This window comes from Cynoglossus semilaevis, chromosome 3, assembly GCF_000523025.1.
Source record: "Cynoglossus semilaevis isolate Cse_v1.0 chromosome 3, Cse_v1.0, whole genome shotgun sequence".
Taxonomy (NCBI): domain Eukaryota; kingdom Metazoa; phylum Chordata; class Actinopteri; order Pleuronectiformes; family Cynoglossidae; genus Cynoglossus; species Cynoglossus semilaevis.
This window is the reverse complement of record NC_024309.1, coordinates 12,148,200-12,163,221: the sequence shown is the minus strand read 5'-3', so window position 1 is coordinate 12,163,221 and position 15,022 is coordinate 12,148,200. Positions and strand designations below refer to the sequence as shown.

At 42.1% G+C, this 15,022-nt stretch overlaps 1 protein-coding gene across 1 annotated transcript in view; it reads left to right on the top strand.

The window, feature by feature from the left end:
• LOC103377361 (RALY RNA binding protein like) overlaps positions 1-15,022 on the top strand; it is an 84,328-nt gene that overhangs the window by 27,693 nt on the left and 41,613 nt on the right. The window contains exon 2 of the mRNA XM_025054482.1: positions 6,431-6,704. Within this exon, the coding sequence (XP_024910250.1) occupies positions 6,449-6,704 (256 nt within the window). The 5' untranslated portion in view covers positions 6,431-6,448. The remainder of the gene's footprint in view (positions 1-6,430; positions 6,705-15,022) is intronic.

Below are 15,022 nucleotides of genomic sequence, written 5' to 3'. Positions count from 1 at the left end.
TAATTGGTTTAAGCGCCGGCAGAGATTGATGTGTTCTGCACTCGACAGATCGCCGTGGAGGGGTTTTTTTTTTAGTTTCACCCCTGTGCGACAGCTGCACACCATTCTGGAGAGAAATGAAATCTTGTCACTGCAGCTGAAGTCTTCCCCACCGTCCGTCAGCAAACAGTCGATTCCCTCTGGACACAACAAACACCTCTCCAATTTCATCTGCGACAGCAACTCACAGGTTTACTCCAGTCCGCCGCCGCCGCCATTTATCAATTTCCTCATTGCAGCTGAATCAGAGCCAGTAGAAAAATGGCTTCATTTGCATCTCGGCTAATTGCTTCGGGCTTTTAAATAGTCAATGAATTTCTTTTTTTTCCACTGAAAGCAGACCTCAGAGCTGTAAAGCAAAGACTGACGACATGTACTGTAGATGGATTTCTGCAGGTAAAAGGAAAAGGTCCGGCTGGGACGCTGGAGTCAGAAAAGATCTATGAGCCACACACGTCCAATGGCCGAGAGCTTCAGGAGGAATATGACGAATATGAAATAATGCAGCAAGAAGCAGAGAGCAGGAGCCGAGCAATTTGGAGAGGAAGTGACTGGAAGGAAATATTCACAGGGTTATTTATTTAAGATGAGAAAGAAGGGCTGTGCAGGGGCAGGAATCTGGAGATCTGATATGTGTCACGATACGGGGGCAACGATACGATAGATATTGTGATATTCTGCGATGCTATGCTAACCGAAACTCCGTCCTAAAGAGGCAGAACAAATAAAAGTTTAGCTAAAAGGAGGCAAAGAAAAAAACTATTTGATGAAAACCTCCCCAGAACTTGGAGCATAAAGGTAAAACTTTCAGCCCAAAAATTATAAAATTAAATAGAAGAAAAAAAATGACAAAATAAAGAAAGCAAGACGTAATTACAGCAGGGATAGCTCCAGGGTAAGCAATTAAAAAAAATAGAACGTGAAAGATACATTCAGACACAGGTGAAACTGAACAATCAATGTTTTTATAGACACAATCAACGGCAATTTCCTGTTTATTGTGATTACAGTTTCCGAAGGAACAAAACTCCTCCAACCGTCCCCCCGTTTGATTCTGCTCCTGAAAAACCAGGACCACAGTTTCCACTACTTCACAGACACAGACACAGTTGACGGCAGCCTCTCGAAACAATCAGTTACAGCATTGATCGGTTATTGATCAGTAAAAGTGCATGTCCACCTGTGTCAGTCTGCACAGACTGGATGGACGCAGTAAAAGTGCATGTCCACCTGTGTCAGACTGGATGGACATGGACAGGAAGTGACACACAGGAAGGCCTGTTGTTCATTATTGCAAATGCCACACAGGAAGGCCTGTTGTTCATTATTCCAAATGTGTACTGTATTTATACATGGCAATATAAAACACAATTTGTTGAGTAAGCTGTGGTTCGAGTCTTTGGCCTGAAAAAATTGCTGTATTATAATATAAAATATATAAATATATATAATGTCTTATTGACTGTCATTGTTTTAGTCTTTCAGCCTTTCAGAGTCAGAGTTGCTCTTTCTCTCTTGTACAGCTCGGTGCTGCGACCTCAGCTGACTTACGGGTTTGAATCCCAGCCCAGTGCTGACTTCTACAGGAAAACCGCAGCAACTTCACAGAAAGGAAAAGGGAGGGAAATTAAGTTTGTCCATCTGTTTTGAGGACTGCACTGTTTTTCTTTTTTTTTTTCTTTCGTGAGCAACATTGATAAATGGAAAGCACTTTTCTCTGCATCTCGTCTTTATAATATCCTTCTCTGCGGTCAATATTGAATAAACTCCTATTTTGTCGCTAAAAATTGAATAAGATGTGTCCTTGTGGGGACAGAATGGCCTCAGTGTTTGGACATGATTCACCAAAGTGCACCAAGCATCCAAACGCACTGCAGTGGAGTACAATGCAGAACGAGGCATTGATTTACAAAGGAAAAGAAATCTCTTTCTTCTTTATTTCATTCTCTCCCCTGAGTTGTTGCTACTGCTTTTACAGCAGGCGGACGGGGGCATGAATGGAGGGAATGATTCCACCTCTGCAGTACACGGCAGCAACACCGGTGGTAAAGGTGTGCTACCTTTTTGTCTGTTCTGTCTGAGCGAGCGCAGCTCCTCCTCCTCAGGCCCACTCCTCAGCACGCCCCGGCAACAATCAGAGCAGAGTGACTGAAGCATGGCGGAGAGGAGCGTACGAGCGGTGGAGGGCTGGGAAATTACCAAAAGGAATCAATTCGGTGTGTTTCCTCCCTCCTCTGAAAAAATGTCTATAAATCAGGCAAAGGGCCGAACCCAAACAACAACCTTTTAAAAAACTGTCTACACCGACACAATGCATCAGCGGGCCACGGAGCAGTGGGTAATATGGCTGTTCCTGCGCCGCAGTAAATCCCTTCATCGCCTTTACCTCTCCTCCTAACACAGCTTTGCTGATCACCGTGCGACCTTGGTGCGTTCTCTGCTGGACTCATCCATATTTCTTTATCATGGCGAGCAGTGTGGGTTTCTGTGAGAGTGTGTACGAAGGCACAGGCCCGGGATTTGATTTGTACTGTCAACATGGAAACCAGGGAAATAGGCAACATCTTAATAAGTGACTCACCTTTAGCTTCGTCCCTGTATTTATGTGGACTTAAAAATGATGTGCTTTTAGCTACATTTGAAGTAGCGTCATGCTATTATCTGCTATATCACTAGTTACCTCAGAAGGCCAACCGTTCCACGCACTAGCGTCATGCTATTATCTGCTATATCATTAACTACCTGAGAAGGCCAACTGTTCCACGTACAAAATCTAAACTTTAAATAATCCTTCTCATTCTTCCTGTGGTAAATTACAGTAGTAGTCAACTCTGTTTTCCACTCCTGAGTTTCTCTGGCAGCACCCTGGGACCACGCCCCACACTTGAACAACACCAGGTTAAAAACTAGACTTCTTCCATCTCTGGCTCTGCTGACACTGACTGTAGCTGTAATCAAACTATTTTCTTCTTATATTTTTCTTTTTTTAAAGTCCATGAAGCTTCAGCAGATAAAAGGTAAAAGATTGATTCACATCGACGTCACTGGCGTTAGCGTCTGCACTGACTTTTTTTTTTTGATAAACAAACTTCAAGTCCATTGAACAATTATTTTGCAAATTACACGACGGGGAACTATCAGTTCCAGGGTTGTTTTCCCATGTTTCTCTTCCTGACGCTATCACCTCAGCGGGGAAAGGATGCTTAATGGCGGCAGCCAATAAACCAAAAGGCAAGGCCAGAAGCACTGATGGAATAAATTAGTGTCCTGCTCTCAAGAAAATAAGTGAGAAGACAACGTGAAATATAACACCAGGAGCAGTGGAGGAAAAAAGGGGATCCGCGGTCGTTACCCACGCTCCCATTTATCTGTGGAGGAAGTCGATCCAACACTGCTGCACTGATTTGTCATGTTCTCAGTGTGACCTGTCCTCGGACGTCAATATAGCACGAGTGTCAGAGAGTGGGTTTAAACCACCATTAGGTAGTCAGTGTGGAGCTCATTTCTGTTAGTACACACACACGTGTGTGTGTGTGTGTGTGTGTGTGTGAGTGTGTGTGCCTGTGCCACATTAATTTTCACTGTCTGCTGCTGATAAATGTCAAGGTCACTTGAGAGATGGCAGGCAGCAGTTTACCCCCCCACCACCCCCACACACACACACTCACACTCACACATGCAGTAAGAATAAATAAAAGGGAAAAAAAAAAAAAGTGCTCATGATTGCAGTATGCGCTGATGCTCTGTAAACAATGAACCCGCAGGAGTCGTGAATCAACGTGCACCTGTAGTGGGCGGTGAATAATTACAGGGAAAGTGAGTGGAGCGCATGTCGTGCTAAAAAACAGATGCTGCCATGTGGAATAATGTGTTTATCCATGGATGAGCAGCTGAACGTCTGGCCTGATCACAGTCTCTGCTGTAATGGTTTCCTGACAGAGACACTTTGCCCTGTGAAACAAATAGACACTGCTGTATTCAGGCACCATTCAGGATCCTTTTTTAAAATTTTTTTTTCAATCTCAGACATGTGTTTTCAAGTGTTACAATCCTTTTGCATGAATACTTTTTATGGGACCACCTTATATTATATATGTTTTCTTTTCTAAAATATGTTTAATTTATTGGCTACAATTAGGGACGATGAATATGGTCTAGAAACATAATTATTTGGTCACTACATTTTAGCACATTTTTATCTCATCCTTTGACACGGTAGCTGCCAGCTAGCTAGGAATTCTTAGCTATTTAACGTTCATCTGAATAATATCGTAAACTGTTTGCTATTTCCTGATTTACTTTAGTAGTTGTCTTGTAAGATGTGTGTCATTTCAGCTAGCATGTAGCTTCTGTTGGGCTAACATTCATGTATCTTTAGGTTAAACTTCTTACACTGTAATCTGGTGTTATTTTTATTTCAGTTTCTGCGAAATATTTTATTATCTGCTCTGACTGTCCTTTGTCTTTTACTAGTTAAAGCTAGTTAGAAATAGCTTAAGCTAACATTAATTTTTGTTTATATTTAGCTACTTTTAGCCTATTACAACTGGCTGCCTGGCAAAATATTTTCAACGTTAGTTAGCATTCGGACTTTAGCTTTATTGGCTGAAATAACCTGTTATTTAGTTTTTTGTTTTTTTTAACTAGCTGCTAACATAAGCTCCAGTTATTTATTTTTATAGCATTTATTCCAATTGTTTGATATTTTACTTTTAAAATCCTATTTTATTTCCTTATTTTTTATTTATGAAATACTTTGTGGTGAGCTGTTTGCTATTCACGGTCTTATTTGTGAGTTCTTACCAAACACATTTCCACATTTGTGTTTCTGGTAATTCTAGCTATCGCCTGCATCCAGGTGTCTTGGATTAAACTGTTATGAATTTACTCTAAATAGTCACTGAACACTGCATACAGACTTTGAGTCGTTGAACGGTGCATCCTTTCCTGGGGTATATCATTTCCTGAATGTGCAGCTGGATAAAAAACAAACAGTCATTCATCGAGGTTGCCCTTATTATATTTGCATTAAAGCTGTGCACAGGACTGTGGATTCAACAATGACGCAGGCGTTTTATTCACAAAGGTAAATAAATATATGAATTGCAGCCTCGACATTCTGCCGTTCTTTAAAATGCTCACAAAGCATCAGGACGAACTGGGCAGCGTGACAACAGAGCTCACTGACAAAGAAGGAAAACACTGTCGTGTCACTCACTGCTGCCCCCTATAATTATATTATTCAACAATCTATTGATGGCGTTCCAATAATGTCATAATGTTACAACTCAACAAACAACCGCAGCGTTAGCGACGTTAAAGGGATTTGAGAAAAGAATAGAAAGTTTGTGTTTCCATCAGTGTTTGTTGTGATGAACCAGAAAGATCTCATTGGTCGAAGGTGCAATTATGTGACACAGTGGAAAAACAAGGGGCATAGAATGACCTGCACGACCAGGACAGTCCATCACTTGTTTAATGAATTAGGAATATCATTTTAAAATAGAGTTGACCTTTGGAAATGTCAGCTTTTATGTCGTTAAGTCTCACCTTCCATCTCTGTCCTCATCTGTGACGGAATCACACCCTCGAAGGGATTCAAAAACTCTGGCTAATATACAGTACTAGCAAGGTTAGCCCCTCCACCCACCTTACTCTAGAGAACTCTGTTCTGTGCCTCTCTAAGATTGCACCCTCCCTGGTCATTTTACCCCCTGTTACCGAGGGTTAAAGTCAGATCAACGTCAATCAGGAAGACAAAGCCAAATGAAGTCCTAAGTCAGTGTGGACGGCTGGGTGGGGGGAGCAGGGGGGGTAGTCGATTCCCATACAAGTGTCCAGTGTGTAGTACAACTGTTAAGTAGTACACTGAGTGTCCAGTGTGTAGTACAACTGTTAAAGTTGAAGATGTGTCTGGTCCCCATGGTTTAAATCAGAGAGTGAGTCACAGGAGAGGAGTCTCCAGGGTTTGAAGTCAGAGAAGAAGAAGAAAAAAAAACTAGACAGACTTTGAGTCAGAGTCTGATCCAAAAAAAAAAGACTTTGAGTTGAGTCAGTCCCCAGGATATAAATGTGTCCCATTCAATGACTAAAAGTCCAGACTTACTCAGGAAGTAGTCCCCAGTGTCCCCAGTCAGAGTAAAAGCCACTGTGGGCTCAATAGTCTCAGGCAGGATTGTGGATGGAGTCGGGGTCAGTGCCACAGGTTTCTCTGAGCTAAGGTACTATGAGCACGCAGTGTTAAAAAAACAAATTAAACTTGTATTAATGTTCACTAACTGAAGTAACACTCTGGGATTTTGTAGTATTTTCTGTAGGCACAAAAACCGCTAGGACAGGGCTTGTCCAAAAACCTCTTAAAAGTCCTGTCCTCCTTCTGTGTGTGTCCCAGGAGGGCAACTGGAGGAGAATGACTGGTAAAAACCAGACCAGCAACGTGACCAACAAGAATGACCCCCGCTCACTGAACTCCAGAGTCTTTATCGGAAACCTCAACACCACCATCGTCAACAAGACCGACATCGAGGTCATCTTCGGCAAGTACGGCAAAATCGTGGGCTGCTCTGTGCACAAGGGCTACGCCTTCGTACAGTACATAAACGAGAGGAACGCCCGGGCCGCGGTGGCGGGGGAAAATAATCGCATCCTTGCTGGACAGTCTCTCGGTGAGTCATCTTTTACCTTTTTCTCCCTGGGTGGAACAAATCCAGCGCCAATCAAATACAGCTGAAATGAAAAGTCCTTCACAAAGACCCCCACACACCCCCACACACACACACCTGTAAATATAGGGTCTTTCATTAAATCCTCTATGTTGCTGAAGGACTAAATTGTCTCCATGTGTGTCTCTCAGGAACACAAAAAGCCTTGGGCAACTGTGATACTTTAAGTTTTGCCCCCCCCCCCCCCTCCAGACTCCTCGATGCTGAGGTGTGTGTTTTTGTTGTCAGATTGTCTCCATGACAACCCTTGTACTAACAGGGCTGGATGAAACTTCCCAAAAAGTTCGTCCAATGTACTGCAACAATAACTGTGTTAAGACCAGAATATTTGAAGTGGCTCTGGATCCAGTCTTTGTTTCTGTTTTCCGTGTAGGAATTGATTCTCTCTGTGTTTGTGTTGATGTGGAAGGATTTCTCTTCCTCCTCCTTTACCTTTGCCTCTTGTCGTGGCCCGGAGGCAAAGTATTTGTCAGGATGGAAGATGTCATTCAAAAGCTACATTTCCGAGACAATTTGGAGAAATTTGAACAAGTGCAGACGGATTCTATTTATTCAGTTGAGGTCCTTGTCTCGGAGTAAAACCCCTGAAGCAAACCAGGCCACCTTTCTGACTGCGAGTGTAGAATTTCTGCTGCCAGTGAAGGACATGGTCGTTGGTCTTATTTCATTTTCCAGACCTGGAGTGAATCACAAAGACACACCAGGGCATATTTATCAGCACGAAGGCCTGAAAGACGCTTTTGACTGACAAGGTTTGGCCGTTTGACCTGGTCTGAGTGTCTGGGAGTCAAAATACTACAGGAAGTTGACATTATTAGGAATGAAAATACAGGAGAATCAGTGAATGTTTTTAAAAACGTCTATTTCTGCAGAGGTGAGACACTGAAGGAGAGTTATTTTATGGGTTTTTGTTTTTTTTTTTTGGCACAGCTTTAACCTAATTCTGGCGTATCTGCAGTGGCTGTTGGCTGATTTTGTTCTAGTTGTTGCCTGAGATCTAAATGCTACATGTTGTAATAAATTCTGGATAGTTGTGGCCTTATTATTATTTAATTGTGTAGCTTTTTCATTTTGTGTTGTTGCCAGTTAATCCATCTTGTGTAAAACCCTTATCCATATTGTTATATCTATTTTCACAGTAGCTAACCAGTTTAAACCAGTTTAACGGATACAAAGTTTCTCTTTTGGGGCTAACATGTAGCAAACTCCAGGTGAACTGTTAGCTGTGTGGATTACATCAGAGAGTCAAGGCTTCATTTTCTCCTTCATAAATTTCAAAGATTCCATTTGCGTGCAACTAAATCGTAATTCCTACAGGATCGTTTGGCCTTTGGCTATTTTTTTTCCTCTCGTGGAAAAGCTATAGATAGACATAAACTCCGCTCTGTGATAGGTTAAACTCTCTGCCACAGTGGCAGATAAATGAAGATAACGTTCCCCCCTAAGGAAACATAATCAGTTTGGTCTGGAAGTGGAATGTTTGGTAATTTAATGTGAAAGTGGAATATTTACGAGGTTGATATTTGGGAATATTGAGGCTCTGACCTTTTTCGCCGACCGCAAGGATAAATCAGAGCTCAGCAGAGCAGAAACCGGGCAGAGGTAATAATCATCGTACGTCCCCTCAGGCCGCTCAGGTCCACAGGTTGGTCCACAGCCTACAGGTTGGATGCTCGGTCGGTCGGTCGGTCGGCCGCTCATGGGAGTTAGGTTTTCCATCAGCACCTTCGGGGCAGGGACGTTTGTAATCTCAGAGATGACGTGGAATGTATGGCTTTGACCTTGTGGCTCCCAACAAGCACTGGGGCAGATTTCAGATCCTCAGAGGAGCACGGACTCTACGGGTACGGAAAGTTTTTTAAACCCAGGTCTTTCAGAGGAAAGGAAAAATAGTCAGGGAGTTCAGTGGATTTTTATGTAAATGCTGAGCGCCGTTGATGGCTGACATTCATCACCTGAGTCTGTAGGTAGACGGCGTCGAGGAGCTGCGGTGTTTCTGTCAGAGGATGTGGAGGTGAAAGTCGTACGGAGCAGAAACTGAAGGAGACACAGTGAGGACGTTTGTTTGTCCCGCTGTGGTCAAACTCTTCAAACTCTGGACTGAAGAGAATGTGAGAAAATGACAATGAATAGACAACAATTCGTAGAAATACTAGAAATACGAGAAAAGAGTCCCCGCAATCTAGTGGTGAGTCTGTGTTACTGCAGGGGATTAAGTCATGTCCACATTAAGTCGTTTAGGAACTTTTTTTTTGCCCAGAGTTGAAATTATTCAAATAAGGTTTGATCAAAGAGGTTTGAAATAAAGTCCATTCAGACCAGAGATTGTATTCTATTACAACCCAATCAGTATCTGAGTCAAGACTGCAGGGTCTTTGAATTGAAGTCTGAAGTTGTGGGAGGAAGATTTTGGGCCGGGCCCCGGGCTAATGAGCCGTCAGAAGAAGAGAAGCTCCGGACTGTAACTTCAGTCTTCTGGGTTTGGAGGAACCGTGTTCATCCAACTGAGTGAATATTCAGATCAGAACTAGACCCAAAAGATGTAGATTGAAGAACCTGAGGGATTGGACTGGTGTTTGATGTGTGAATTACTTTGCACTTTGTTGAAGTTTTAATGAGACCAGGTAGATGAAGATGAAACAAAAAAAAAGCAAAAAATAAAAGCATTTCCTGAAAAGGAATATTTCAGGAAATAATAAATAAATAAATGCAGTGAATTGTATAAATGGTGTAACCTCTTCAATCTCTAAGTATAGACATGACCATCAGTTGAGTTTATATATATATATCATAGTAAACACACCAGGCTGTTACATGTCTAATATATTGCGATATTATTCCTAAACAAACCTTTAATCTGACTCTACTTCTTTTTCTCCTTTTTTCACGCGGTGCAGTGAAACTAATCATCCCTGAACGTGGCTGCACTTGTGCTTGGTCAGTGTGAGGTTAATTTTTCTGCAGATGTCCAACACCAGAGTCTGCAAACCGTGTTTCACTGTCACTATGATCCACTGCGGTGCCGCTGCTCTCCGTACATACACCCTTCAGTTACAGCCATAAATCTGAAGCACTGCTCCTGCACTGCGGAGAGACTGCAACTCATTCTGCAAGAGCCAGGCAGAGGACGGCGTCTTCTCTACAGTACTCTCAGCCTGTGCGCTCCTCATTAGAAAGCAAATTCTGAATCAGCAGCGAAGTTACTGTTGGAACTCGCCTCGATTATTGATCTGCTAATGTTGTGGTCGCTTTAATTTTGCCCGGTCGTGCTTTGGATTCAGCTGATCCACTTTTGTGCCACTGCCCTCTTTAAAAACTTTCAGTCTAGTCATGATTTGATGCTGAGAAGTCCTGCCTGTGCCTGGAATAACAATTTAACTTCTGACACTTTCACTCACTTCTCATGCCATTTTCTCCCTTCAACAATCACAAAGCTACTTAGTCAGTAATGAGCTGAGGGAAACATGTTTTCAGCACATCACCGCTGTCTAAGAAGCAGCTACAGCTCAGGCTAATTTATAATAGACGAGCTCTGAGTCCAGTTCTGGTAACTCTGACTCCGACTCTGACTCGGTGCAGCCCACTGGTGTTTAATCAGAGTGAATGAAAAAAAATAAGAACTTTCCTCTGGTCTCTGTTTGACTGTTCTGAATTAGACAGATGTGTCCAAAGTAAGGCCCTGGGGCCAGTCAGGGGACATAGATCCATTTCTTTGGTCACCTGTTAAAGTGAACTTAGTTGAGTTACTCGTGACTGATTTCTGGCTTGACTCGTGTGTGTGTTTTAGATTTGTTTTACAAATTACAATTATTTTCAGTTTTGTCATTTATTTGTTCCATTCCAGGAATTAATTTTAAGACCTTTGTTGCCGTCTGGTACTTTTTTTTTTTCCATATATAGTTGGAGGAGGAACTTGTGGCTGATTCTTATATATGTTGTTGTGAAAAACAGGTGTGAATGTTAGTGTGAATGGTTGTTTGACTTGGACTGTGACGATATCCCACGGCTGCTGGGAACCAGATGAACGAACAAAGAAATAATAATGAGATTTTTTATTATCATTATTCCTTAGTGATTCCTGATGGATTAATCTGCTTTGGGGAATTTATTGATATGCAACACTGTTATGGATATGTAAATGAACTCATTTGGAACTCAGTCACCGTCTGTTCTTTACGTAGTCACCGTTAAACTTGTTTTACATACAAACGCAGCGTTCTCCTTTTCTCCGCTGCTCTTTCAATTCCACATCTAAATAACAAATCAAGAAAGCCCTTCATCGCATCCTCCCCAGCCGACGTTTCTTACATCAACACGGCATGAAAAATAAATTAACTACATAATGATTTTGAGTTGAGGATTGACCTCGGCAAAGGATCCGTCTCTTCCTCTTAAAATGTTCCATTAAAGTGTTATTACATGGAGGCTGATTGCAGTTCAGTTTCACTTCCCCAGTCTTGCTGTACAGTAGGTGCCGCTAATGCTGCAGCCTGTCCTCACCAGTCACCGCCGTACAGTCGGACACGGAACGCTGCTGTTTAGTTTAAAAAAATATTCTTCTGGTTTTGAAAACCTGTCCTGGAGATTTGTAGAAATCCTGCAGCTCCACCAGAGAAGAGGTCGCAGCTTCAGCTGCTGATGACTAATTTGTGCACCCAAAGGTCAGAGGTCACAGCCTGTCACCACCGGAGACAATGAGACTGTGTGTGCCTGTGTGTATTTGTGGTGGAAACAATCTAGCCTTGTTATTAATCCAATAAATGGCTAAAAGTTAGCCCAAAACAATGCATCATTAGCTAAATATTAGCTGAAAGAAACACTATTTTATAACAGTTGAAAAATGATCAAAAAAGTCTCCAGTTGCACAAAATGTTTTCACAGTTTGTGACATATTTTTTTTAAGTTAGCAGACATCTAAGTTAGCTAACAGTTAGTCATGCTCAACATTTGCCGGGATAATACATGTTTGCTAAAGGTTAGCCTTGTTGTCGTTGTCGTTGTCGTTGTTGTCGCTGTTGTCGTTGTCGTCGTTGTCGTTGTCGTCGTCGTTGTTGTTGTCGTTGTCGTCGTCAAACTCTTCAAACTCTGGACTGAAGAGAATGTGAGAAAATGACAATGAATAGACAACAATTCGTAGAAATACGAGAAAAGAGACCCCACAATCTAGTGGTGAGTCTGTGTTACTGCAGGGGATTAAGTCATGTCCACATTAAGTCGTTTAGGAACTTTTTTTTTGCCCAGAGTTGAAATTATTCAAGTAAGGTTTGATCAAAGAGGTTTGAAATAAAGTCCATTCAGACCAGAGATTGTATTCTATTACAACCCAATCAGTATCTGAGTCAAGACTGCAGGGTCTTTGAATTGAAGTCTGAAGTTGTGGGAGGAAGATTTTGGGCCGGGCCCCGGGCTAATGAGCCGTCAGAAGAAGAGAAGCTCCGGACTGTAACTTCAGTCTTCTGGGTTTGGAGGAACCGTGTTCATCCAACTGAGTGAATATTCAGATCAGAACTAGACCCAAAAGATGTAGATTGAAGAACCTGAGGGATTGGACTGGTGTTTGATGTGTGAATTACTTTGCACTTTGTTGAAGTTTTAATGAGACCAGGTAGATGAAGATGAAACAAAAAAAAAGCAAAAAATAAAAGCATTTCCTGAAAAGGAATATTTCAGGAAATAATAAATAAATAAATGCAGTGAATTGTATAAATGATGTGACCTCTTCAATCTCTAAGTATAGGCATGACCATCAGTTGAGTTTTTATATATATATCATAGTAAACACACCAGGCTGTTACATGTCTAATATATTGCGATATTATTCCTAAACAAACCTTTAATCTGACTCTACTTCTTTTTCTCCTTTTTTCACGCGGTGCAGTGAAACTAATCATCCCTGAATGTGGCTGCACTTGTGCTTGGTCAGTGTGAGGTTAATTTTTCTGCAGATGTCCAACACCAGAGTCTGCAAACCGTGTTTCACTGTCACTATGATCCACTGCGGTGCCGCTGCTCTCCGTACATACACCCTTCAGTTACAGCCATAAATCTGAAGCACTGCTCCTGCACTGCGGAGAGACTGCAACTCATTCTGCAAGAGCCAGGCAGAGGACGGCGTCTTCTCTACAGTACTCTCAGCCTGTGCGCTCCTCATTAGAAAGCAAATTCTGAATCAGCAGCGAAGTTACTGTTGGAACTCGCCTCGATTATTGATCTGCTAATGTTGTGGTCGCTTTAATTTTGCCCGGTCGTGCTTTGGATTCAGCTGATCCACTTTTGTGCCACTGCCCTCTTTAAAAACTTTCAGTCTAGTCATGATTTGATGCTGAGAAGTCCTGCCTGTGCCTGGAATAACAATTTAACTTCTGACACTTTCACTCACTTCTCATGCCATTTTCTCCCTTCAACAATCACAAAGCTACTTAGTCAGTAATGAGCTGAGGGAAACATGTTTTCAGCACATCACCACCGTCTAAGAAGCAGCTACAGCTCAGGCTAATTTATAATAGACGAGCTCTGAGTCCAGTTCTGGTAACTCTGACTCCGACTCTGACTCGGTGCAGCCCACTGGTGTTTAATCAGAGTGAATGAAAAAAAAATAATAACTTTCTGTGTTTGACTGTTCTGAATTAGACAGATGTGTCCAAAGTAAGGCCCTGGGGCCAGTCAGGGGACATAGATCCATTTCTTTGGTCACCTGTTAAAGTGAACTTAGTTGAGTTACTCGTGACTGATTTCTGGCTTGACTCGTGTGTGTGTTTTAGATTTGTTTTACAAATTACAATTATTTTCAGTTTTGTCATTTATTTGTTCCATTCCAGGAATTAATTTTAAGACCTTTGTTGCCGTCTGGTACTTTTTTTTTTTCCATATATAGTTGGAGGAGGAACTTGTGGCTGATTCTTATATATGTTGTTGTGAAAAACAGGTGTGAATGTTAGTGTGAATGGTTGTTTGACTTGGACTGTGACGATATCCCACGGCTGCTGGGAACCAGATGAACGAACAAAGAAATAATAATGAGATTTTTTATTATCATTATTCCTTAGTGATTCCTGATGGATTAATCTGCTTTGGGGAATTTATTGATATGCAACACTGTTATGGATATGTAAATGAACTCATTTGGAACTCAGTCACCGTCTGTTCTTTACGTAGTCACCGTTAAACTTGTTTTACATACAAACGCAGCGTTCTCCTTTTCTCCGCTGCTCTTTCAATTCCACATCTAAATAACAAATCAAGAAAGCCCTTCATCGCATCCTCCCCAGCCGACGTTTCTTACATCAACACGGCATGAAAAATAAATTAACTACATAATGATTTTGAGTTGAGGATTGACCTCGGCAAAGGATCCGTCTCTTCCTCTTAAAATGTTCCATTAAAGTGTTATTACATGGAGGCTGATTGCAGTTCAGTTTCACTTCCCCAGTCTTGCTGTACAGTAGGTGCCGCTAATGCTGCAGCCTGTCCTCACCAGTCACCGCCGTACAGTCGGACACGGAACGCTGCTGTTTAGTTTAAAAAAATATTCTTCTGGTTTTGAAAACCTGTCCTGGAGATTTGTAGAAATCCTGCAGCTCCACCAGAGAAGAGGTCGTCAGGATAATCACAGCTTCAGCTGCTGACTCCTGCAGCTCCACCAGAGAAGAGGTCGCAGCTTCAGCTGCTGATGACTAATTTGTGCACCCAAAGGTCAGAGGTCACAGCCTGTCACCACCGGAGACAATCAGACTGTGTGTGCCTGTGTGTATTTGTGGTGGAAACAATCTAGCCTTGTTATTAATCCAATAAATGGCTAAAAGTTAGCCCAAAAACAATGCATCATTAGCTAAATGTTAGCTGAAAGAAACACTATTTTATAACAGTTGAAAAATGATTAAAAAAAGTCTCCAGTTGCACAAAATGTTTTCACAGTTTGTGACATATTTTTTTTAAGTTAGCAGACATCTAAGTTAGCTAACAGTTAGTCATGCTCAACATTTGCCGGGATAATACATGTTTGCTAAAGGTTAGCCTTGTTGTCGTTGTCGTTGTCGTTGTTGTCGCTGTTGTCGTTGTCGTCGTTGTCGTTGTCGTCGTTGTCGTCGACGTTGTTTGTCCAGGAGCTTTAACAGTCTATGCTACGCTAACGCTAACACGGTCAACAAAGCTGTAGCGAACCTCATGTTGATCATCATTCAACATCAGGACAGTTAGACAGTTAGTGTCTCACAGAGAGACGGGGGCCGTGCCCCCCCCCCACCCCCACCCCCCACGCCGAC